We start from the raw sequence: 27,613 nt of genomic DNA on the forward strand, positions 1-27,613 counted from the left end.
ACCCAAGTCTATGAGCATGCAGCTCTCATTTCTCTTTGTTGTGGGCTTCTCTACTGATACTCCCCTCAGAAGCAGACTAAGAAAGGACATATCTGGCTGTAGTTTCAATTAAGAAAGTCACTAGGTAAGCTGTTTGCTGACTTGCTCAATTTTCAGAACTTTGTCTTCAGGTATATAATGAGGTTCAGTCTGGCCTACTTTTTATTTTTAATAATGAAGTGGCTATCCGAACATTCTGGTCTCTCTATCTTTCAGCTTTGGAAGATTCACAAGTCTGTCTGGTTCATTTTGAGCTTTCTCCAGAGTATTTTTCCCGATCTCTTGATCCTGTAGACTTATAAGTAGATACCAGGTAGGTCTGTCCTCCAGGCAGGTCTGATGAGTATTTAACTGATTACTGCTTGCATCTTTTACCTCTTTTATCTTTTACATAATATAGGCAACCTCTTCATAACTGTCAGCTAACTACTGTTTCTAGGTATCATTCGACAACAACCAATTGTGCACTTTTGTGTAAACTCCAAGAAACTGCTGTGAGGATCTAACTTGCTTTTTCTCTTTGTTAGTTGTTGCACCAACTTTTTCAGACTATTATAACCTGGAGGAACAGAATACAGTTTTCATAAAGTGACCAGGAGACTGGTATGTTTTGGCTTCATAATTAGCACACAGAGCTTTAAAATTCACATCTAAACGAATAGCAGCTACTGTGAACAGTGGAAAAAAATGTATAATGTGGTCTTATCACATGACCTTCTTCAGAAAATATTGCAGCTTCTTCATATGCTGACTGAATTTTCCTTCCAGTTTTCTGGTTGTTACGTAGGTAGAAGGTATTTAGCAGCCTGCCCAGGAAGCACATGGATCTGCAGGTGGCCATTTCAGAACTGAGCATTATATACAATGCTCATTTTACATACGGGTGGGTGATTTTACAGTGAACTCTGCTTTAAGCAGGAGATTCCACTGGTTGGCCTTCTGAGATCTCTTCCAACCTGAAACATTTTTCAATTCTATGAAATCCTTAGCTATCTCAGCATGAACAAAGATTTTGAAATTTCTTCCTTGAAAGCCTGGAATAAAGGTTTCACATACAGAACTTCCAATTAATATTTTTATTTCAGCTTTTTCCATATAGAAGTAACTTCTTGTGAGTCTTCAAATTCTATTCTATTAATTAATCACAGTCCCAGAGCTTGTATTAAAAATGTGCAAAACTATGTGTCTGAACTCAGTAACTTTATTTTCATCTGGTGAAATGAACTACTTTTACTTCAGAAATGCTGATCAACAAGAAAAATTTATAGAATCATAGACTGGTTTTGTTGGAAGGACCCTTAAGGACCACCCAGTTCCAACGTCTCTGCCATGGGTAGGGACACCTCCCAACAGATCAGGTTGCTCAAAGCCCCATCCAGTCTGGCCTTGAACACTTCCAGGGATGGGGCATCCACAGCTTCTCTGGGCAGCCTATTCCAGTGCCTCACTACCCTCATAGTGAAGAATTCCTTCCTTATATCTAATTTAAATCTACCCTCTTTTAGTTTAAAGCCATTACTCCTTGTCCTATTACTACACTCCCTGAGAAAAAACTCCCTCTCCAGCTTTCCTGTAGGCCCCTTTTAGATAGTGGAAGGCTGCTTTCCCTGGAGCCTTCTCTTTTTCAGGCTGAACAATCCCAATTTGCTCAGCCTGTCTTCACAGGAGAGGTGCTCCAGCCCCTTGACCATTCTCATGGTCTTCCTCTGGATTTTCTCTGATAGGTCCATGTCCTTCTTGTTCTGAGGGCCCCAGAGCTGAATGCAGTACTTCAGGTGAGGTCTCACAAGAGCAGGGTAGAGGGAAAAAATCACTTCCCTTGTCCTGCTGGCCATGCTTCTGATGCAGCTCGGGATACAGTTGGCTTTCTGGGCTGCAAGTACACATTGCTGACTCATATTGAGCTTCTTCATCAACCAGCACCCCCCAAGCCCTTCTCCTCGGGGCTGCTCTCAATCCATTCCCTGCCCTGCCTGTATTTGTGCTTGTGATTGCACTGACCCAGGTGCAGAACCTTGCACTTAGCCATGTTGAACTTCATGATGTTCTCACAGGTCCATCTCTCAAGCCTGTCCAGATCCCTCTGGGCGGCATACATCCAGCGTGTTGACAGTACAACACAGCTTGATGTCATCAGCAAACCTGCTTGGGGTGCACTCAATCCCACTGTCCATGTTGCTGACAAAGATGTTAAACAGCACCAGTCCTAATAACGATTCCTGAGAAATGCCACTTATCACTGATGTCCACTTGGACATTGAGCCGTTGACCGCTACTCTTTGAGGGCAACCATCCAGCCAGTACCTTATCCACTGAGTGGTCCATCTGTCCAGTCCATGTCTCTCCAATTTAGAGACAAGGATATCATGTGGGAACAGTATAAAATGCTTAGCACAAGTCCAAGTAGATTATGTCAGTTGTCGCCTCCCCCCCCCCAAGACAATGCTGTAGTTTTATTGTAGAAGGCCACCAGACTTGTCAGGTATGATCTGCCCTTAGTGAAGATATGTTGGCTGTCATCAGTCACATCCTTATATTGGAGTACTCATCCGATTTAAATAAGAGGTTTGACTTTTAAGTGTTTAATCAGAATCTGACTTTAAGAATACAGATCAAAAACGGATGGCTTAAATGGAGGATTTTTATTTTAAAAATGGGATATGAGTTCAGACTAGAGACTTGGAAAATGTCTCTAGTCCTCCTTTGGAGGATTCTTAAAATGCATCTCCCTCCTTCTTTTTTCTTTAACACTCACTTAAGGCAAAGATCTATAACTTAGAGCAGCCTTACTAACCTGCAGAATAAGAGAAAATATCTCCGCGTTTTTTCATTTGAGGAAGATAATAAATATAAGCTGTTTTGTAGATCACATCTAGTCAATAATTTCTCATAAAATTTTCTCAGGTTTGAATACTAGTGAAGAATGGCACCAGTTACCATTCTGCAATGAATAATAATCTTGTTTTTACAGATCATCAGAACAACAACAAAAAGTAGGAGTAAATTTTGTTACCCCGTACTAGAAAGACAGTACTTTAAATTAGGTCCCACAGTAAAAGGTTAGCATTCCATAAAACTAAAACTGTGATTCTATCCCTCACGTGCCCTTGACTTACTTCTGGTGCCAGGTCATATTTTCCTATTGTTTCATTTCACCAGTGCTGAATATAATCTCCATATGTATATAAAAATGTGCTTTATAAATTCAATTAACACTTCGTAGCTGATGATTAACTCTTAATTGTATGTGCTTCAAAAGTGGAGTGAGAATAAAGGATTGCATTGGGGGAATGAACAGTAGCATTCAGCATTGCACAAATTTTCAGAAGTGTTCTAATTCTTAAGAAAATTCTGAAATTATCTTGGGTCTTCTATGGAGTTGAAGTTTTGATGGTATTTTTCCAAATCCCAAAGTAACCCAGAATCAAAAGGTGATGTTTTCTTTCCTTCAGGGTTTTGTGATCCATATCTTTTTATGTATTTCGTTACCTATATCTGGTCACTTACTTGAGTTTTCTGGTATTTTGACATAACACCACCATATTTTGCAGTAGTTCTGTCTTACTGTGACAAGTTTTGAGGAAAGAAGGCCCTGGTTTTCTTTGTCCATTTTATTGTAATCTTCATTGTAAATCACCCGCTCCATCTAGAGTTGCTCTGATGATCCAAATGGCACCTGCTGTTTTGCTTTATGCTCCTTACCCCTTACTGTACCAAGGCAAAACATAATATAGTCCTTATTTTGCATCATACTTACTACAGCTTGTTTCCTGTTTCAAAGACAAGTCCCCAAGAGTTTATAAACACACACAAATTATCTCTATAAATACCTATAAACAAACTTTAATTTGCATATGTTAACTTTCTTTTTGTCTTGCCCTAGGTATTATTTTACACAAAAGCTAAATCAAATGCAAAGAGCATGAAATATCAGTCAGAATGTATTCTATTTGTTCTTTATGATGACTATGTTTATACAGTCATTGCTAAGATGAGAGTCATTTGCTAGAGCTGTAGGTTAAAATAGTTCATAGCAGATGAAAAATAAAATGTGATATGTTTAGTAAAGCAAATGGTCTATTTAGTAAGGTTTACCTCTGGTGCTAAAGAAAGGCTAGTAAGTCAGTCTCTTATGTTGTTCAATATAACTGGAGCTTAGAGAGCTCTCTGTTTCTTATTTAGGTGCAGTAGGTTTTCAACTATTTAATAGTATTCACAAAAGATACAATTTTTTCTTAAAGTGTATTAAAATATTGGCTTAAGCAAATTAGCATTGTCATCAAATTAAATTGTCACATAAAAACATGAATATTAATATGCAAGTCCAAAACTCTTAGATTGGTATTAATAATACGGGTAACGTTATCAGCAAGATTTCCTTTGTTTGGAAGCCCTGTAGTGGGAAACCAGAAAGTGGTAAGCTGTAAATGCAGTTTCATTTTCACATTTAAATGTTTTTTCCTCATATGCTTTCATGTCTCTAACCCTGTTTCTAAATGGTACTTCATTTTATGCTGTTCCTTTCTATCATTCTATGTATTATATATACTATTAGATTCTGAGAATTAAATTAACAGTCTCAGTATAATACTTATCATCTAGGTTGTATGTATTTTTTGTATGTGTTTATTACATGTGTATATATATAAAGATGTAACTTCTGTCATTTACACATTACTCTTAGGCAATTCACAAAGTCATAGGAAAGAGGTCTCAGAAGACCTTTTGGAACACTTTGCAGATGGAGTGTGTATTCTGTACTGCTGTAGTACAGTTGTATCTTCATTCTGCCACTTGAAAATATGAAGCATGCAGGTGTCATGCTTTAGCCATCTTTCTGCACCCTTTAGTATGTTGTGCAGCCTGAGAGCTCTCTCTCACAGTTGTACTTGCAAACAACACAAGGAAGTATATTCTTGGACTCAAAAAATACTGTAACTCAAATATGACTCAGTCAAATTTATTTTGAACAATAAGTACCTTTTTTATTACTTATAATCTATTGTCTCAAATATATACTCTAGAGGCTTAAGATGGGGAGGGGAGCAAACCCCAACCAAACATAAAACATTATCATACCAGTACTTATTGTCTTACGTTCATTTGCTCATAACTTACAGGAAGGAAAATAATATTTGAGAAAACAGAGAAGGCCAATTTCACATTGGCTTCATGATGAAGTTAAAAAAAAAAAAAAAAAAAAAAGTCATGAGTTGTAAAAGTGGTATATAGTAGGAATTATGACTAACCTGACAGCTAGTCAAGATGTAATTTCAGGAGAGCTTCAATTACAGTATAAATGTTTCAGTCTCAAAAAATGAAACTCTGTAATGTGAATTCATCTTATGATTTCTAATCACCTTATACATCTCATTCCCAGAAGCCTAATAATTACTAAATTCAAGTCCTTGCCTAATGCAAAAATGGTTGCCAAAATTAAAAAATATATATTCTACATTGCTTAATAAATCAGGATTATGGAGCTCTGCCTTTTTTTTTTTTTTTTAATTTTTTTAAGAAGTAATTTGCCTAAATGTTCTTGCAAAGCAATTCAGGATGGATTAATAAATTATGTATTAACCAATGAAAATTCAAATCAAAGTCCAAATGCTTGTGTTTGTTTTTGAGAAAATACGTTTTGTTACTTTAATATTGAAGAAATAAATAGGTTACTGGTATTTAATGTGTCTCCAAAATGATATAGAAGCATGAAAAAGGATGAAATGCTATCAGTCCTTGTATATGTACTTATATTTCAGAATATAAATATATATATATGAAATTAGTTAAGTCAGCAAACAGAGAGATTAAGCATTGAACACAATTTATCACACACCCTGGCATAGAAAATAATAATAATATTTGTATTACTATTTTCAGTATTTTGTCACTAGTATGTATATTTGAAAAAAAAAAAAAAAAAAAAAAAAAAAGTGTATGCCATACCTGAGTCTTGTTCATTAATACAGCTGTTTCACTTTTTAATGTTCTTATCTTTTTTAAGTTAAAACAGAGATGCTTCCAATTTCTTATAGAGCTTGTGTTATCAGTGATTAGGTCATTATTCAGTGTTGAAATGTTCTACATATTTGCACATAATTCCAGTAGTAACATTTAGTAGCACCAGTGAGGAAAGTTCATTTGAATATCCTATTTTTTCCTTGAATTAGCATAGTATACCACAACAATATACAACACTGTATACATCACCAGCAATAGATGATCATCGCACAAACTGTCAGATGTCTGACATTTTAGTCAAAGTATATTCTTTCTCATATCCATCCTCACCCCCATTAGTTTAAGCTTAAACGATGAAAATCAGTTCATTTCAGTTTCAGATCTGGATAAAAGATATCCTGCATGACCCCATCAAAATCAGAATTATATTTCTATAATTGAATAGTGCTAGTGCTGTACTATCATTGAATCTGATGCTTAATAATAATTAAGTAATTATTATATCAAATACAATTTGCAAATTGACCTATGCTCTGTACAGGAAGACAAGGGACAATCGTTTACAATTGTCTTGATTTTCCCTTTATATACAATCTACTGACCAACAACATTTTGCCAAGCTGCAAATTTTGTTTATAGTGCCCTACATGGTAGTATTTTTTACTTAAGCCTCTTGAAAGTGTCTCAGTTGATACCTAAACTGTATTTATTTTGTTTTTAATTTTTATTGTATTATATTGTGAGCTGCAAGCTGGCAACACAAAGTAAGGATCTGTTTCGTCAATTTTTTTTTTCTGTTTTGGCTGCTTGATTATGTACCAACTATGAAAATATGGTTCTTCATATGGCTTAACATACAGATCAAATATTTGTGTGTGCATATGTACAAGCCTATGCTTTGCTAATACACATAACTTTATGCATTCACAGTGTCCCAAATTATTCATATGCATTAAGAGTTTTAGTGCAAAATTGTGTATATCTTTTTTTATGAGGGACTGTCAATGATTGTAAGTAACAGAACTGCTGAAAATGTGAAATTTTGCTTCTTTTATTTCTAAATAGTTAGTAATTATTTGTCCATATGAAACATCACATTGTATAGCATTTCAACATTTTATTTCTTAAAGTAAAAGTAGTGTAATTTTGGATACTTTTTATTATTAATATATTACAAAAATGTCAAAACTACATGCTTTGAATAAGTATTGTATGTTATGTTTGGGAAATGGGAATTTGATATTTTCACTACGTTTATAAAAAAATTATTTTGTCAGCTTCTAATACTTCAAAAAGAGATGTGTATATAAAAGTTTTAAACAGAGCAGTGCTTTTTTTGATATGTTCAAGATTTAATGTTAAGTATGTATATTATTTAGAAAACATCAATAAATATGACTCTTAATTCTTTTTTGTGTTTATTTTGAACACAGGCTGATGATACATTATTAACCTTTGCTCAGTTAACGGATCGTTAACACTAATAATAAATATATTGTAGCAATTTGTTGTGAAGGTATTAGTTGCATGTTCATCCATCATGAGATTGATGTTTACATTTTTTCACATGCCTCTCAATTTTTAAAAAAATAATAATATTTTAGCAGTTAGTAAATTGCTGAAAGCTCCTTAGCTTCATATAATTGCTTTAAGGTATGGAACACAGTTTGCTCGCTATAGTCCGTGCTATAGAATGGTGCATTATAAAGTGCAAAAGTAAATTTCACTAATTTCTTTCAAACATTGGCCCTGTTTGCGTGTAGACGATAACTGTTTCTAGTGTGCTCATTGAACTTGCTGGAATTTGTGTTTACTATAGTCTTCGTTTTCCCCAATAGAAGGAGAGAGGAAAGAATATATTCCTCATGTGGTCAGCATATTTTTTATGTGAGTTCACCATCTTGATTTCAAGTCATGAATTTGTTTTTACATGCATAAGCATGCATATTTACATGCATTATTTATTCAATTGACTTTAAATTCCATTAAGTTCCAATGAGTAGGAGAAAGGTTTTGTCTTAGGCATTTTTTATTTATTTTAATTTTGTAGTTATGTTACTTTTGTTGGTTTATTTATTTTTTAACTGTTCAGTCTAAGGCTTGTAAAGGTTGATTTGCTCCTGAACTGCTTTGTTCCCAGACATTGCCATCTTCCCCAACTACCACCAAGTCCTCTCCATCTGATCCCATGACCACCTCCAGAGCCAATCAGGTACAGTATCATCCTACCATCTACACCATACTTTTCACGGGTGACAGCTTGCAAACTGGAGAAAAAGATATGGTGGGTTAAGGATTTATTCGTTCATTCACATATGTACACCCATAACCATAGATATCTAACTCTTATTAGAATTTGGTAAATTGAATCTTTTTTCTTTAATTTGTTTTGTTGTCCTTAATATCTCGGATGAAAGCAAAATATCTTGTAGAATAGTTTTTTTTTGTTTGTTGGGTTGTTTTTTTAAATTTGATTAATAAATAGTAAGGATACGTACTGGTATGTCTGTGGATAGAGTAAGTCATGGTATATGTATGTTTATGTATATATGCACACACGTATTTACTTCCTGGATCACTTATAAATTACAATGAAATTACCACTAAAACCATACTTATGGTTTGCCAGTATGGCAATACTGGCAAACAGACTGGCAATGGCAAACAGACTTTTTATTTACTTGTTTATTTTAGGAATTTTCAAATGTGTTTGTGGACAGTAACATAGGGGCATTGTTTAAATAGTATATGTAATAAATCTTAAATGAAAATTTCTTGGTGGAGAATGAAGTAACTTTAAGTCACTTTAAGGCATTTCAAACAATTAATTTTAACATATAGTTTTTAATTATACTATTTTGTTTCTGTTTTAACGGGAAAAAAAATCCAGTTCATTATGTCCACAAATTATCATGGTGTGTATCTTTGTTTTGTTTTATGAAAACTGTTAAAGTTGTTTTATACCATGCTTTTTAGAACTGATTCTTGCTTAAGAGATATCATATTCAATTTTTTTAATGTGCTGTTAAACTTAATGTACATTGTGTTCAAATACTGTAAGTATTCAGTATGTGCTAACAGTTTTTAACACACATTCTGTTTTAAGTTAACTGAGTGCTTCTATCAGTCCTTGCACAAATCAGATCAAGTACCAGAAAAGTTTTCTTCAAATCAAGCTAATTTCCTCTTAAAGTTCACATTGATATTAATTACTGGTCCTCTGATATGTTGTGAACTGCTTAGAACTTGTTGTCTGTATGAACAAATAATTTAATGTACAACGGGACACAAGAATATTAAAGCAATATATTGCATTTTTGATCAACACATGACCAACCGTTGAAAGGGACATCTAATACTGAAAGTAATGAAATTTAGAGAGAAATTATACAGATAAAAGAACTATAAGAAAACGGTTTGTTTTGATATCCTTCACTTCAATTTGAAAGCCTTCATCAACCTGTTTCCATTTCAGCAACAGTTGTTTGACTTCATCATCATTAAATGACAAAGATCACCTCTTTGCCAACAGCTAGAGATAATTTATGAATGCTTTCTTAAGCCTTTTTCCTCTCCTTAATTTTATTGTTTTGTGTATTTTAATTAGAAGGTTTTGAAAATACTGAACACATAGCTCTTTTTAAAAAAAGTTTTTTTCCTTTTTTTCCACTTTTTTTTTAAAATATAACTATAATCCTGATGATCATTAGTGAGAGGAAAAGGAACAGGTGCTTTTATTTAACAGGAAATACTTATCAGGCATGCTGTTTAATTAGCATCAGAGAACTATCTACTTTGCATCTGTTCTATGAATTTCAAATGATCAAAAATACAATCCAGCTTATTAATCTTAAATGTATTTTTTATTAACTAAAAACTTTAATTTTTTTAGAGAATTATTTTAAGAGATTTATTTTCAAGCAATATAACTGAATATCCAACGAGTAAAGTGTGTATACTTTGTGTCCTACCTATATCCCACATTCATGTATTTTATTCTTAAACTGTTTTCAGTTCTATTTTTACACGAATAATCAAGACCTCTTTTGAGCACCATAAAAAAAAATATAAATGAAGAAGAGTAATAAGTTCCAGAAGTGACTTTTGGAACTGTATTTTGAATTAACCCTTGAAATCCTTACCGGTTTGCAATTATTTTATCTCTTCTAGCATTTTCTAGTGATTTCTAACCATTTCAGCAGGAAGCACAAAGCACGTGATAAGGCATTTAAGGATTTTCAATTCATTTTAGTGATAACTGAAATAGCTTGCAATTGTTTCTCATCTGTAGTAGTGATTAGTATTCAGCACCAGTATATTGACAAGTATCTGCACTGCAGCTGTCACACGAAAATGGGTTCCAACATGGTAATCTCAAACTTGTCAGTAGTCATGTAACAAATTATTACTTGAGAGAGTATTAGAGAACAAAACTAATGTGTTTTGATATATGGCTAAGTAGGATTCTTAATAGAAAATAACTGTTCACAAAATGTTATACAAAGTAAAAATGAAACTTTCCTGACTGGACGGAAGTCAGGAAATTTAGTGTTAAGGTGGAAGATACATTTACAATGCACCCTGCTGTACAGCATGTAGTAGCATATCAGACTTAAGATAATTTCATTTTTGTATAGTATTTCAATCATGACAAGACTATATTTTATATTAAAGATTAGCAGAGTGATTAAGCAACATTTAAGCAATGTTTAACTCTGGGAGAAATTGGTTGCTGTTGGAGTGAGATTTTTAAACTGAGTTGGAAGATTCACTATGAGTCACTGCAATTACAGATCTGTTGAGGATGTGTGTAGGTGAGCTTACCTGATGATATGATCTTTCCCACTGTACTAGTGTGTCAGTTAATTGTGTTGTCCTGACCAGGCTACTAGCATAGTGGACAGAACAATTCCTAGGCACAGATTTTACCACAACAGGAAAATAGTTCTGCCAATAGAAGTCAGAGGAAGCTAGGCAGGAAATCTGGCTTGTATTATGTCTTCCTTTTAATGACTTGCTTTGCCTCCATCCAGATGAGATCATAAATCCCTTTTCATGCAATTTCAACTTTGGTTGAATTGTTTTTTGAAATACCCAGTGGTCATGAAACTGTTCATTTTAATCGTTCTCAAGAAGTAGATAGTAGTCTCTAAATTTTTTTTTTTTTTTTTTTTTTTTTTTTTATAGTGGAATGAAACAGTCCCTATAGATAGAACTGTCATGTTGCACTATACTGAATTCCCATGAATGCAAGAAAAACCTACACACAGGGAGTACTTTTTTGTTATTTCTTTGTTCCAGGAAAATATACATCAGTCAGTATTATTGTTGGAAATGTCTTATTTATTTTTGCAGTACAACTTCCTTACGCTATTGTCCACAATACAAATTCATACACTGGAAACTTTAAGGAAGAAAGAACCAAAGATGAAAAAAAAAAAAAATAAGGATGCTTGGAATGCATTTCAAATAACTGTATTTTATTCCTATGTGCCTATCACTGAAAAGAACAACTTAATCTTCCTGTACTTTTAGACTTTAGCTTTATTGTTGCCCTCTCATGAACTTTGTCAGCTTTGTTTATAACAGAACACTGACATATAACTACAGCGGTAAATGTGTTCTTTACATTTATTTGCCAGAAGGAGGAAATCAATTTTACTTTTCCACAATACACTTCAGGTGGCAATTTCTTTTCAAAAGTAATGATAAGCATCGTATAGAACATGCTTGTTTTTCCTCTGTGCTTCTTTGAAAATGTACAAGTGTTAATACTTATTTTAACAGATAAGTGAGAGTACATAGACAAGGATTTCTATAATTAACTGTTTGCATATCATTTTCCTTTGTTTACAAGTTTGTTTTTCCTTTTTACCTACATCTTGTACTCTTATTACTTATTTTAGAGGGGAAAAAAGTGATATAAGGCTTAACTTTGTATTTCTCCTTCATCCATTCTATGTACATCTGTAAATGCAATTGCAGTCCTGTGCGTGTTTTCTTCTCCAATGCACCCTTTTTCCACGAGACTGATATTGCTGCTGATCTTAACTACTAGCTTTAAAAGAATAAAAGATCCAAAACACACATTCCTACTGAAAAGTGAGTAAGGAAAAGTCATCACTCTTGGTAGGGGTCCTCTTCTCCTCCCTTATAACTTAGATAGGTTTAAGCTCATTACTGAGCTTATCACAGATTTTGTCATTAACTTACTGTATAAACTTTATATTTCCTTTTTTAAAGCACTATTTTGTCCTTTGCCATTTACATTTTAACAAATATACCCTATATTTTCCAGCTTTGTTTTTACACCTGAAGCTATTTTATCATTTTGTATGCTGTAATACAAATTTTTTGGAGTGCTCATTATTGTTGGGACTGCCCATTCAGTCCTCAAGTTTTACAAGTTTTTTGAGCTATGTCATCTGCTTGCTGCAGTATCTGTAATAAATAGTATTTTCTAGCCTGCTTATGTGATGGGACCAAGCCAATTTTCTTGGTACTGCCTGTACGTAGCAGGTAAAGCACACTCATGGTTTTTAGAGCTCATGAACTTACCTCACTTAATATCTTATTTGTCGTAGAAGGTGGAAGAAGAACTAGGAAAAAAAAAAGCATTAGTTTAGTTTTCTGTTAGCATGGACTTGGAAAATTTGTACAATACCAAACTTCAAACAATACAGTTTTTGACAGTATACAAATCTTGGAGCACAAATAAATAATTTTAAGGATGATTCCAGGATACTAGATAGCCCTCAAAGGCTATCAAGATACTATCTCTATTTACCTATGATAATTTGATGTGAGGGTTATTTAAGATATACTGTCTCTGATATTTTAATTTCAATATTCACCTAATTTTAATTCCCTGATTTTGATGTCATTTCTTATAGTGGTATTGAGAAAATCTATTTTTTTTAGTTCTGTCACAGATTAGCTGATGGTGGATGCATCATCTGAGTTTTTCAAATCTCAGTACCATATATTATGAAGCAAAACCAATGTGTAGTTATTTAACATTCTGATAAAATGTGCTGTAGAAGTACAGAGCTGCTATTACTGTAATTCAGTTGTTCAGAATTTACGCAGTGGTAGTTCTCAATGAGAAACTACAGATAGCAACCTGACCTTTTTTCAACCTGACAGATTGCTCTCTGATAAGTACAATCATTATATTTACATATGGAAGATGAGATTTGGGTTCCACTCACAAAAGTAATATACTATTTGGAAGAGACTTCATCTAATAGAAAATGTTTCATATGGGCCCATCACTAAAGAATTTAGTACACTAGGTTCTAAAATTAGAAATACACGAAAACTCTAAATATTTTTTTTCTAGTTATAGTATCAAACCATTTTTTGTTTACAAGTAGATGTATGAGAAGGAAATCAGGTTTGGTGTGGTGGTATTTGTAATGAATGCATCACGATGTTTAAGAGAATAGAGATAATAAATAGGCTCTGTAATTTGCATGTTTTACTGACTTTTTCTGGAAGGCCACCAACCCCAAACTTATGATATACCTTTTTGCCAACAGAAAAATGCTTCACATAATTTCTCAAAATAGCACATTTCTCTGGATAGATTTCAGCAAGGATTTTCAACTTCAGCTTTACCAGTTACTCAACATTTGGTGTTCTTTTCTATATAGGTCTTGCCATCGGTATTGTAATAATTCAGTAATAATTTTGACTCTCCATTGAACATTGTGCATTGTAACAAGGTTAAATGGATGTGTCTACAGTAGTTACAAAGACATCTCTTTCTGCAGTGTGAAAAAGCCCTTAACATTTTAGATTTACATATATTTTTATGGATTGTAAATTCATATCTCTATAAAATTATTTTTTTAATAGGATGACAATTTATTTTCCATTTACATGTTGCCTATGGCACGCTATAGACAGCAAATAATAATGTTTGAGATAACTTACCTAGAAAGGACTAGGAAGAATTATTCCCTTATTCAAGTGATAGGGGTCCAGTTGAGGTTCCAGTGCTTCAAAGGTAAACCTTTCCTGCTTCTGCAGTTCAGTGGAAATTCTTCATTTCATGGCTAAATGCTAAGTAGAATTAATCTATGCTCCATAGAATAACTGTAAATACTTTTTCTGGTTCTCAGCTTGATGCATTTTTTTTTTTAATATATGTATTTCTCTTGTTCTTTGACCGCTTTCCACGTTATTTTGCAGTTTCTGAGATCAGAGCTTCTTGCTTGCACTGTCTACTTAAAAGTTATGGATTAAAACTTTTCTTTAGATACTACAAAGATTGTTTAAAAAATCATATAATCAAATCTTTTTTTTTTTTTTTTTTTTTTTTTTTCTTTTCCTCATCACCTATTTAATATTTTTCCCCTTTGGACAAGTATTTACTTGTTTCCTTTCCCCATCCTCTCTCCAACCACATAGCAAGTTTAGGCTTCACTGTTCATTGTTGCTTTCTGAATGTAGGGGAAATGTTGGGAGCATTCATGAGGCATAGGGAAAGATGTAGCTTTCTCATGGCAGAGTCTCTGAACACTGCTGGCATATTTTTCACTGAATGTCTTGAATGATCTGCCAGTTGCAGTCTTGTAAGTTGAAACATGATTTCACATTTATGTATTTTGTTTTTATTTTATGCTTGAAAAGAATTAGAATTGATTAGCTTCATATGTCATCCTCTCTTCAAAGAGATTGACTTTCTCTGGTTAATGGACAACATTATCATTTCTTTCAATGAATCATAGAATGGATTGGGTTGGAAGGGACCTTAAAGATCATCTAGTTCCAACCAACCATTCTAACATGGGCAGGGACACCTTCCGCTAGAGCAGGTTGCCCGAAGTCTCATCCAGCCTGGACTTGAACACTTCCAGGGATGGGGAATCCACAGCTTGTCTGGACAACCTGTTCCAGTGCCTCACCACCACCTTAGTCCTCTGAGTAAAGAATTTCTTCCTTAGATATAAACCTCCCTTCTTTTAGTTTAAAGCCATCACTCCTTTTCTTATTGTTATACTCTCTGACGAGTGTCTCTCTCCAGTTTTCCTGTAGGCCCACCTTAGGTACTGGAAGGCAGCTATAAGGCCGCTCCAGAGCCTTCTCTTCTCCAGGCTGAACAACCCCAACTCCCGAAGCCTGTCTTCATAGGAGAGTGCTCCAGCCCACTGATCATCTTTATGGCCCTCCTCTGAATTTGCTCCAACAGGCCCATGCCCTTCTTATGATGAGAGCCCTGGAGCTGAATACACTAATCCAGGTGGGGTATGTGTTTGAAGCTCTGTCCCATGTAACCTAAAGTTGGCAGTAACTCTGTCAAAGATTATCTTTGACTTCTAGTCCTTCAAACTCATACTAGACATAGTATTTATGAGATCTAGTACTGGGAGGAAGAAAAAACAACCAACCATATTCAAAGATACACAGCACAGAGTCACTTGGTGTGCTCTATATTGTTTGAAGTTCAGAGCAATTTCCAGAATGCAAATCTGGATGACTTTATTGTGTTTTTCTGCTGCATGCTGTGTCCGTCACATGAAGGTCATATGCATAAGTTTTCAACTATTCAGAATTATATTTAGCAGCTCTTTGGAAGTTCAGAATTTATACGATCAAGAGTTGCATGAGAATGTAGAAAGAAACATTGGGTTTACAAAGCTTCTTGTCAAACTGGGACAGATCCTGTGCAGCACAGAGTATGGAGTAGAAAAGGAGATACCACATTTTTCTGACGTGTCAGAGATATATAGAGTAAGGCATGGTCAGTCTAGCCCCATTTTGAAGTTTCTGTATGAAAAGATGATTCTGCATTGGCCATGATAATTATTTCTTTTCTTTGTGCCATCTATTTTCCCAACTTGTTTGTAGGAGTAGTGCAGCAATACGCTACTTTCTTGCAGACATCATCTGCCTTTCGCTTGCTTTGAGAATATCAGGTGGTGAGAAGTCATAGATAGGTGTGAGACAAACCCACCCATGAAAATAGGTTGCCTGATTGGTATAAACAAACAAAAAAGAAATGAATAATTTCTTTATATACAAGTTATAGAAAGAATTTTGTTGATGTATTGCACTATAGGAAATAAGAAGTGGAAAATTTTTCATCTTCCAGAGATAAGGTGCATCTGTTGAGGTCTTTGCCTGTAGCATAGCATCCCCGAATTCAGGTAGTCAATACCTGTTATTGACTGCAGGGTACAGAATAAAACATTATGCAAATTCATCTTATGCAGAATTAGTATTTTCTCTTGGTTTTGTGCCTGTAGTTATTTTCCCACATACTTTTTTTTTTTTCTCCCTGAAAGTAGATTAGACTTCTTATTAGTAATAAGTTATTTTGAGGCGTACCTTGCAAACAGGGGGGCAATGGGAAGATCATGACCATAGACTCTAATAAATATCCTAAGAAATGCCCGGGTCTGTGTTCACTGTTCTCTCCCAGTGATGTAAATTTCAGTCTTAGTATTTTGTAGACTTGAAGAGTATTTGGGGATAGAGTTAGTACTGGTTGTGTGGCCTTCTGTTTTCCCCTGCTTCTCAAATGGTATCTTAGCAAATGCAGCATTACAGATGAGAGTCTATGTGGGGTCTGTCTTTTTTTCATGTTATTCAGCAGTAGTAAACAATTCATTCAGTTAAACTTGGAACCTAGGATTTGAATAGGGTTAATAAAGTAAAAATTTATATTTCTTTAAGGTCTCCAGATTGGCAATTTCAACTGCAGTGTAAATTCTTGGTTCATGTTTCTAGTAATGTAATATGTGATCTCCATGCTTCTCAGTTCTTCATGGTTATTTCTGTTGTTCACTTCACCAAAACATAAATGCAGTAAAAATATTTTAAGATATTTTATTTTTTTATTAGTAACTGTGATAGTAAATTAACAGCTGCTTGATACACATGAGTTAGGGAAACGCTGTCCATTTAAGCTCATTTTAAAGTATTACTGGTTCATGAAATGAAATTGATTTGTGGAGTAGATTGAACAGTGTTTAACAACATTCTTTAATAATGAGTACTGAAGCAAAACATAATTTCTTGAAGATCATATGCAAATAAGTGCTCGTATAATTTAGTGATGGAGAAACAAGAAATCAAGTCAAAAGAAGCACATCTTTGAAGACTATATATTGATCTATTATATTTGAAATGTTTAATAAAATAACTCTAAATGTTGTCCAAAACCAATACTATCACATTCTGTTTTAGAAACAGAAGGAAATGATATAATTAGCTCTTTGTTAAAGAAAGTTCACAGGTTATAGTTTGCTTATATTTGAGCCTTTAAGAGGCTCATCCCCTCCTTTAATTATTTCACAAGTAATTAGGTAGTGTTCACATGAACACTTAAAGTGAAGACTGCTTTGCTGTATGCAATGTGAGTGCATATACTAAGGGCTGTCCTTATTGCATGTCATTTCTAAATATGTTATGCCTTCCTTATATTAATAGCAACATGAGCGACAATAATTGAGGAAAGATTACAATCTCAATGCGATTAAGTTGCTTTGAAATCTGAATTTAATAATTTAATTTAGAAATTACTGATGCCAATAATTTGAGATATTTTATTATAAAAGAATATTTATAATTTATATATATATATAAATATATATATATTCTATATAAAAGAATATTTATAATTTCCAGTAGTTGTCACCACTGGCTGGTGCCATTGTTGGTTAAAAATGTGTAATTGCAAGCATATGAAAGGTAAAAAATGAGATAGGCTTATAAATTATGCATGTACTTAGGCATGGATTTACTGCTGTGAATGTTAGGTTCTAAGCCAGACATTTAGCTTTAGGTATTGATATATTTTCCTAAACCAGCAGCTTGATATGATCTTGTTTTGTTCTCTGATTCTTGTCAGAGACAGTGTCAGCCTCTGAGAGGAAAGTTTCGTAGTGGCCTGTCTGAAGACTCTATTTGCATTAGAAGGCTATGTAGTGCTGTAGTAGTGCTTATTAAATTGGGAGATATCCTCTCATTAGTGAAACTATGTTCTTTTTGTTATAAAAGATTCTGATAATTACTATTTCTTTGACCTAGAGAGATAAGGTTATTTAAATGTTTTATCTTTAACTGTCCTTTACTTCCTTTCTCATTTGAAAACAATTCTCCAATGACATCTGTGAGATTGTGTTCCTTAAATATTCATTGAGTAGCTCTTGCTATACAAAATTATTTTGCAATAGTTAAGCAACATTCAATACAGAAAGGATCACGCTGGTGGTTGTCTTTTGCAAAGCCATGAGTGTAGTAAAGTAGCCAGTGAAATTAATAGGGTCTAGCCCTTGATACCACTAAGAAGTGTTAATCTAGATAGGCCAGATGCATTTTGCATGAGCTGAATTTCTTGCAATTTTTCAGCACACTTATAGTGAAAAACAATGAAGCTAGACAGAACAATCTGTAGGTCAGAACACAGAGATTCTCCTTTTTTCACATTAATGGGATGACCACAAGGACATTAATTCATGTCTCACCTTCCTTCTTGAGAACTGAGAACAGAATAATTTACCCAGGATTTTAATTACAAATAATACAGAAAGGGGGATATTAGGGTTTATTATTAATTTATGGTCCAGAAAAGCCCCAAGGTGTTCATTTAGACATAGTACATTCATTTTCCATGGCTTTACATAGATTGCTGTTTGCAACATATGCAACAGTTACAGATGTAGCAAAAAATTGATCATTCTACCATGTTTACTTCATAGGTATTGGTTGGTGATACTATAAATTTACCTTACACCTTACTTACAATTTTGTGATCTGTGAGTAAAAAGCATATCCAAACAGGTGCAAGGTTAGGTCAGGATACACCATTAAAATGCTGTTGTGTCTTTTCTCATCTCTCTACATGCAACTAGGTATAGACTGAATAGAAAAGAACTTAATATGATAGAAAAGATATGAATATATATCCTAAATATAGATATATATGGAAGACATCTATAGATATATTTCATTAACATTTTTAAAGGCAGAAATTTGAGGTCAAGTAAAATGTTGGAACACCTCTTGAAATAATTCTGTAACAAAGTGTTCTTCCAAGATTTTGTAATGTAGAAGGCTTTCATTTGTTTTTGTGCATGAGCACACTAATGTGTGACGTTATTGCAGCTGTGAGATTCTAAGACATGACAGGGAGAGGGATGGTTTCATTCATTGTATCTGTATAGAGTAGTAATATTGTGCGATCCTTCCACATGGACTAATTTGCTTTTGTTTTTTTTTTTTTTTTTTTCTTATTGTTTCTTAGAATCAACTGAATTGTGAACAAATGATTTAAAGAGGCACTGCTGAATATGTAGCTTCTGTGCTCTCTTAAGTCTGCTGGAGCTGTTAGCTAGATACTGAACGTGATAGGACTTCTCCATAAAAGTTACCGAGTATTATGGAGTATATAGATGTATCTATAGTATAGAAATATAAATATATTTAGAAAAGTATATTAGTCATTTTCAAGTGATTAGGGATTTATTTTGTGTATTTACATTTCATTTTTGCATCAAATTTTTTTTTGCAAGTTTTATTTTTTTTGCATCAGATGTTATGTCACTGGGTATATGATTAACAAGTATTTTCCTTTTTTCCTCTCGTTTTTTTGATGGTATGCGTAGCTAAATTTTAACTAAAATTAAATCCTTTTAATTTAATCCTTTTAAAAATATTCAGTTCTACCATCTTGTCATATCTCAAGGAAAAATGATGTTTACTAAATCTCATAAGGAATTGATGAGAAAATTTATATTTGCATAGCTCTTTGGAAAACATTTTGTTTTACCCTTCAATGTCCAGACCTGACAAGATACCTTCCATTCTTCTTTTTCAAGTTAGAATAGTTTACATGAAGGACTTTGACAAGAACGGCTAAGTTTTAACACAGAGGAATTATACCCCTGATGACTGATTCACAAATTCTTCATTACGAGATTATTAAGGACACATTCAACAACAACAACAACAAAAAATGACATGGACGTGCAGTCATAATTCAGAATTCTCCAGATCCTACAGATAGATTCATTTGAAATGCAGCTTTTTAGATTTTGACCATTCTTACCTGGAATGTGATTTTCATTTTAAATTTGGATTTAAGTCCTAAGGTAATTTAGGAATTTGGCCAGCAATGCAAGAGAGTGATATTTGCAGTGTATTTCTAAGATCTTGTTAGATCCTGTTTTCAGCTTTTCCATGCTTTCGAGTTGCAGATGGCTTCAGTGAAATGTGCCATATGCAAGGGCAACGTGGCTATGTGCTGTTATACATTCCTATTGGTTGTCTTTTCCTTGGACTTGAATTAAGTGGGATAACTAAACTATGTAAGTTTTGTTTGCCTTTATTTTATTTTATTTTATATGTTTAAGTATATTGACTATTTTATCTGTGTTTATGAAAGCTCATAGTGAAACTTGAGTCACCTTTACATATAATCGTAGAATGGCTAGGGTTGGAAAGGACATTAAAGATCATCTAGTTCCAAGCCCTCTGCCATGGGCAGGAATGCCACCCACTAGATCATGTTGCCTAGGGCCTCATCCAACCTGGGCTTGAATAATGGGTACCCATGAGGTTCTCTCATGCTTAACCTTTCATATTTATCGTGAAAATTTCTGTTTCAGCTAAGGACATACACTTAGGCTTGTCTTGGAGTTGCAGTCCACAACCATAAAAAAAATAGGTAGCCTTAGTCTCTTTGAAATCAATGGGAATTGAGTTCCTGTCTGTGCATATAGGTCATCAAACATAACTCCATTATCTGCTATTAAGAGTGTGTCAGATCTCCGGTATGTTTCAAGCACAGGATTTCTTCTAGTAACTGCTTTCATCAAGTGTAAAATGTCCGGTTAACATACAGTATATCACTTAAAACAAGCACATAGCTATTCTGGTGCTGGGAAGTGCATGTGAAGCTAATGCTTCACATTAACTTTTACACAGACTTTTAGGGATTCTCTTGAGAAGTGTAAAAACGTCCTTGTAGTTTATTTACTTACCTTTTTTGTCTGACGACTTTTCAGGAAAGCAGCCAGTTTACAATGCTTCTTTGGACAATGAGCAAATTAGCTATGAGGAGCCAAAGTAACATCTATAGTTTTTGTGACTGGGAAAGTTTTTTTTAAAAAAGGATACACCACCTGTGCCCCAAATACAGTCAGGAATATCAATTCCTTTTGGAACTCCTTTCTTATGAGTTTTTAAGTTAGATCTTGTGTAATGCAAAACAGTGGGAGTTTTCTCGATGCCATCACAAGCACATAATTGTTTTTAAAAGAAAGTATATTATCTACTTTTTTTTTCTTTTTAGATTAATTTGTATTGAGAAGTGTCTTTTCAGCAATTCCAGTAATATTAAATTACATAGTGTCTTGCAGTCAAAAGTATCCCAGTTTACTGTACTCAATTGTACTGTAAATGTTCGTTATTTTATGAATAATGTGTATATGGCATGTTGGCAGATGTTCACGACACACCTCACAACAGATAGGAGAGGAAAAAAATCAAAGGAAGATTTTACATAGGGGCAAAAATATATTTTAATTTAGCTAGAGAATAAAGTTAGCATTCTGCTGTCACTGAAAGTGTCATTCAGGCTTTATTGGCCAGTGGAGTTGGTATTCCTGCTTTTTGTCCTATTAAAAGATGTTTCATCTGAACAATGAATGGCATAGTCAATATAGAGGTCTGCATTTCTGTGTATAGTACATACTCTACAATTGACTGAAAGTTGATGATTTTTTACTCTTGCATAATTCAGCATGTAACCAGCTCATTTTTTTCTGCTTTAATTATAAAAATATGAAAAGTATAAATGAAGCTACTCAAAATACATTACACTTCCCTGCAAATGTAATTTGAATCTCGTGAAACATTAATGCATGAAATATGGAGAGTTGTTTTTGTGCTATACAGAAACAAACTTAGAAAAGTTTCTTCTCTATGTTATTAAAACTATGTATTATAGAGAAGTGATGGAGGATACAGTTTCATACGTCCACATACTTTTGACCTGTGGTTTTGTGAGGTATAAGAAACTAGTCATAGACTAGTGTATGCATATGTATGTGTAATTTTAAAATAATAGTTTATACAGATCTAGAGAATCTCATAGAATTGACCACCTTTATAAGCAACATAGTTTTAATATTTATTCTCTCTCCATACACAACTTGCATGTGCACATATCTAGTAAAAACTGCTTTTGAGAGAAGATAACCTTTCCATTTATGTTTCAGAGCCTACAATATGCACGCTAATGAGAGAATGACAACTAAAACAGAGACCAGAGAATTTTGTTTGTTTGTTTAAATGTGATTTGCTAGTTCCTTGCTGTGAGAAGTTTGCATTCCAAATTACATCTTTAGTTAAAATCTTCATGTTCATACTTTAAAGTGGGCAGAAGCATAATTAGCTAGAAGTGGGAGGTACTTTTTCTTTTCCCACAGTCAAGAATAGTATAAAAACACTAATTGAAAAATGTTCCAGATTTAAACTAAAGCAGCAAAATTTTGCAGAATAAATAAATGTAATATTCTTTCCTTCCTCTAGCAAATGCTTTTCCAGTTTGGTTCCAAGGTTTTAGACCTCTTGATTTTAGGTGTAAATACTTCCAAATGTTTAAACTGAAAATAGATTTGTATTATATGATAGTTACTAGGACTGAAATGAAACAATACCCTTGAGCAATGCAGCTTCAGCTGAAAGGAGGTCTGAGAAATTGAACAAAATAAACACTGGTGATAAACAGTAGAGGGCGAATAAGACAGCCCAAGTTCCTGCTGAAATTTAGGGACAGGTACAAGAAAAAAATTTAGATGACGTATTTGCCTTGTTATTCTAACCTATGTTTTTAGTAATCTAGCGTGACTCTAACTTTAGAAGGACCTCTGTTGCTTGCAACAGATTTTTTTTAAAGGATAAACTTATAGCTTACTTGGAAGAAACGCTAGTTTTGAAGGTAGAAATACCACAAAGAAGCAACATAAAGAAATAAAGAAATGAGACTCATCTTGCAATAATTTCCTGTAAAACATATGAAGGAAATATTGTATGTATACTTTTGATGAGAAGAAAATCTCAGGAACATAAACATTACAGGAAAAAAAGATGTGCATTATAATGAGGAATAAAATAGAATCTAATCTCCTCCTATAATCCAATTACACTTGTTCACAGAATATTTCAATTCTATTGAAAAATATAGAGAATTGGAAAGAAAGTTTCAGAATTTAAACAATCAGGGAAGGTGACAGCTAATTTATGTTATAGATTTACACTAAAATTTCCAAAAAGCTGCTTCTCTTTACATGGTTATTTTCTTAAGTTTGTAAATAAACATCAAATAGATAATTGTCTAAACTCTTTTAAAAGTTTTTTTTTTCTTTCCTTATTTCTTTTTTTCTGAAGAGAAATTATCTAAATTCTTGGACTGAACAACCAGGAATTTGCTCAGTGCACCACACCTGTGGAAAAAAAAAAAAAAAAAAAAAAAAGCTTATGTGATGTGTACATAAGGAACACAATACAGAGCTACTGAAATCATTAAAAGTTGTTTCATTAACTTCCTTAAGGTTATGGATTCACAGTCAATATAGATTTTGCTAGCCTGGTCTTTTTGCCTGCTATACAAGTAGGATGAAACAAATGACCTCTTGACCTTGTTCTGCCCTGGTATGAAAACACATGGTTGCCATTAGGTATGTAGCCAGGTACTTTCCAAGAGTTGCCCGATACAATGAAGCATGGCTGTAAATTCTACGTAGCTGAAGTGCATGCAGATATTGTTATGCCTGTAGCATACTTAGCTGTTTTCCTTTATCACATCCTTTATTGACCCTGTTTTTTCTCCCAGATTTTCATCATACTATCGCTTCAGTTGAAGGATGGGTGGTTTGGGACTACTCATATCACTATAATCCTATTGTAGTAGTGTGTTTAGTCTGCCACCAAGAAAAACATTTGATGGCTCTTAGTCTTTGTCTGCTCTCTATAGGAACTTGTGCTTTTCTCATCAACTCCAAGCCTATAGTCAGATGAGCAGCTAAAGTACACACAGCATGAAATTCTGATAGGTATAGAAGAATCAGTAGAGCCTAGATGGAATTTGAGTTTAAAGTAATTGATGAGTACTGAAGCAAAGAAAAATGGGGGGGGGGGATATATATATATGTATATATATATATGGAATATAGAAATTTACAATTTAAGGCAATAATAATTTGCTTTAGAGACTATAAAATGTGGAGTTAGGATGAATCTGTTGGATAAGAAATAACATTTTTAGTAAAGATCTTATTCTGTTAGAAGAAGGTAGGATAGAAACACAAATTGAAAATTTTAATAGCTAATGAAAAGAACAACTATTTGAGAAGATTCATGGCATGATTTATAAAAACTTAATACAGATAGAAAAAGTAAAAATGAAAGCTGAGTATTAGATAAAAAGCTCCTTGCTTCATTAATCTCTCTTCAGAAACAGTCCTATGAAGTGAAAAAAGCAGAGGATCATGCAATTAAATATTTCTTCTGTGAAATTTGTTTGTTTTTCAAGTTGTGGTGTGATTTTGTATAATCAGTGATACTTTTTTTTTTTTTTTTTTTGGTGTAATTTAGTGCAGGCATGTGCACTAAATGAAAGGATTGGGAATCTTGCTGTAGGCTATTGGAGGGGTTTGCAGGACTGGGGATGAGGACTGGAGAGATGGGACACACTTTTCTATGCATACTAAAACCTTATTTGGTGATGGCTCTGTTTACCAGGAAGAAGTTTTACATTGCATGCTTATTGCTGCTTAGTACAGATTATCTCTTTGCAGCATAAGGGAGGGTATAAGAAGTGTCATAGAACAATCTCTGAACATCTGGCATTCCACACTATTCAACTGCCAGAACTGAGTCGGGACTTTTAGTTTGATAAATCAGAGGACTTGTAACATAGGGTATGCTGTCATTACGGGTGTGTGCAGCATGGGGTTATGCAAGTGGGCTGTCAATAAAAGGAAAAGAATTAAAGAATTAGCTGATGCAGAGGTTAGCAGTTTAGAATTTTGCAGCATGAAATGGTGATAGTGAGTTAAAGCAATTTGAATCCTGTCCTCAGGACATAATGACAGATCCTTCAAGTACAAAGCATCCTTCTCTGAAGTGCAATTTCATCAAACCTCTGCTAACTTCACAAGGAACAGAGGGCAATAAACTGCTTTCGGGTTTGAGCCCTTCATAGGCACTACAGTTGCACAGACTGTTGCACCTTTGCCAAGGCTTTTTAAAGACAATGTTGTGTGGGTGAAAACATTGCAATGAAATTATTTCAAATTGTTTGATCCTTTTTCAGGAGAGAAGTATTTTAGTCTGAGCCTGATTTTGACATTCCTTAGAATAACGCAAATAGGATGAGGGTGATGCCAGTGGAAGTAATTAATTTGCCTTATGAGTAAGCAAATGTCATGATTGCAATCCTTATTTTTATAAAACCTATTTAGCATGAGATGAAGGTTGAATGCCTTCCTTCCCCCTCCTTGGCTTATGGCATTTGAAAAAAAAAATCAGATTGCATATACATTTTAAACTTATTATTGCTTTGGATACTCACTATCCTTATTGCAACATAAATATCAATATAGGCAACAGTGTACATATGAGCCTAGAAACCTAACCTTCCAGTATACTCAGATACCTTTATTAGATAGCTCAGAGCACTTAGTTTGGATATTATTTAGGTTTTTCATTTCTGAATCCAAATAACTTTCTGAACTACTTATCTAAAAAAGGGAGTAAGAGCACTGTCCAATTTCCCTGAAAGACAAGAGAATTCAGTATGGATGTACCAGTGGCTGTATAGGTAATAGAACCAAATAAATAAATAATTGATTTTTCAGCTTCTGTTTGTTTGACAGGAGTTGAGACCAATAATTTTATTGTATGATTTCATACCTTGTAACTACTTGACCTTATGTTTTTTAGGCTTCATCAGAAAATAAAATATATATTTAATATATTCTGGCACTTAGAGGTCTGTACCCTGTTATGTTAGATACTGTATTAGCATGCAACACAACCAATGTTTGTCCTGAAGTTCTGTTATTCCAGCATTTAAATCATGGAAATTCAAGTGAATACAGGAAACAGATGGAAAATTACAAATTGTTAGCAAGATTAATATCATCTAAATAAATAAATAAAAATCCTAAATGTTTTGCTTTTTAACATACTTATCTCATAGCTTATCTTGCTTACTTTTAAATAACATTTTCATGGAGTTGTTACAAATACAGGCACTTTGCATTTGAATATCTCAACGTAATGCAAATATTGCCATTCATTTCATTAAGAGTAGGTTTTTACCTTTAAGTAAAATGCATAATGTTGCATTTATATTTTGTTGAAAGTGAATTTCAACTGTAATATTTTTAGTGATGTCTTAGTATGAAATAGATTGTGCATATTATCTAACATTTAGAATCCTGTAAATTTTTAAAATTTGTGATATATGATAATTGGTGTAATATCCACGCTGGAAAGGTTTGTATTTCAAAGGATATTAATGGCATTTTCCTATATTAAAAAAATACAAAACTGTTATCAGCTAAGACATACAATCTGATGTTTCTAAAATAGATGTTTAGAATTTTTGTTTCTCAGAAGCAGACAAAAAGAAAAAAAAAGTAACATACAAATCAGTAACTCCAATCTTTATTTTCCAAAATGCATCATAATTTGCTGTCTATGGCAGGGTAGAAAAAAGAAATTCAAGAAGGGAAAGACTTCAGGTACTTTTTTTTCCTAATAAGAAATAGATTGTTTGCAATATAGATTTTTTTTTTTTTTTCTAAATCTATTATCTGTTTTCATACCTTCTTATGTTCTTAGATTCTAGTTTTACACTTGTAAGCACTTAATCAGAACAATGCACATTGGTTATGAAACCAAGCAGGATTTGCCAAGTCAGGTTTCAAAATCTCCCAATTAAACTATTAGTTTGTCTTAATTAGTATGTCTTGCAGAGTTTACAGAGTTTTCCTGACTGTTTCTATAGAAATTTGTACTTTGGGAATGTTAATAACAAATAAACTACCTTAAAATGTATTTATGAAAAATTCATTATATTTGGCAATTCAATATATTTAGCAATTAGTTAATACATTTGTCTTTAGATCCCAAATATCAAATCAGTTCTAAGAATTGTTTCTTTGGTTTGGTGACAGGAAAACTGAAAAAAAGAACACCTCAAAATCACCAAAAAAATTAATAAATAGAACATCTTTTGTTTTGATCTCAGGGAACTTGAATAAAATTCTAAAGAAATTAAGAGTTCTATATATGCCACCAAACAATTCAGTGCAAAATGCAATATGGTATGTTAAAATTTTAAGGTACATACTGCATAAGTGGAAAATGTAAATATTTCTTAACTTTATGCTGGGTTTTCAAAGATTTGCTTTGGTGCTATTGTAGCAACTGGAAATATCTAAAATGGGTAAGACTAGAAAAAACTTGTTTCTAGGGCATGCATTTTTAGTCATAATTAGCTTGACTTCATAATAAGCTTGAATTTGTAATAAAACTAACATGAGAATGTTGCTAATAATTTTTTGGTTTTATTCTATATTGACATTGC

General features: G+C 33.4%; 1 protein-coding gene across 3 annotated transcripts in view; it reads left to right on the forward strand.

Moving 5' to 3' along the window:
* Window positions 1-27,613, forward strand: part of NOVA1 (NOVA alternative splicing regulator 1) — a 146,337-nt gene that overhangs the window by 110,513 nt on the left and 8,211 nt on the right. For 2 of the 3 annotated variants that reach the window (XM_035328982.1, XM_035328984.1), the window contains one exon: window positions 8,141-8,212. The exons of the other annotated variant lie outside the window; for it this stretch is intronic. In XM_035328982.1, the coding sequence (XP_035184873.1) occupies window positions 8,141-8,212 (72 nt within the window). The remainder of the gene's footprint in view (window positions 1-8,140; window positions 8,213-27,613) is intronic. 3 annotated transcript variants of the gene reach the window in all.

This window comes from Oxyura jamaicensis, chromosome 5 (assembly GCF_011077185.1).
Source record: "Oxyura jamaicensis isolate SHBP4307 breed ruddy duck chromosome 5, BPBGC_Ojam_1.0, whole genome shotgun sequence".
Taxonomy (NCBI): domain Eukaryota; kingdom Metazoa; phylum Chordata; class Aves; order Anseriformes; family Anatidae; genus Oxyura; species Oxyura jamaicensis.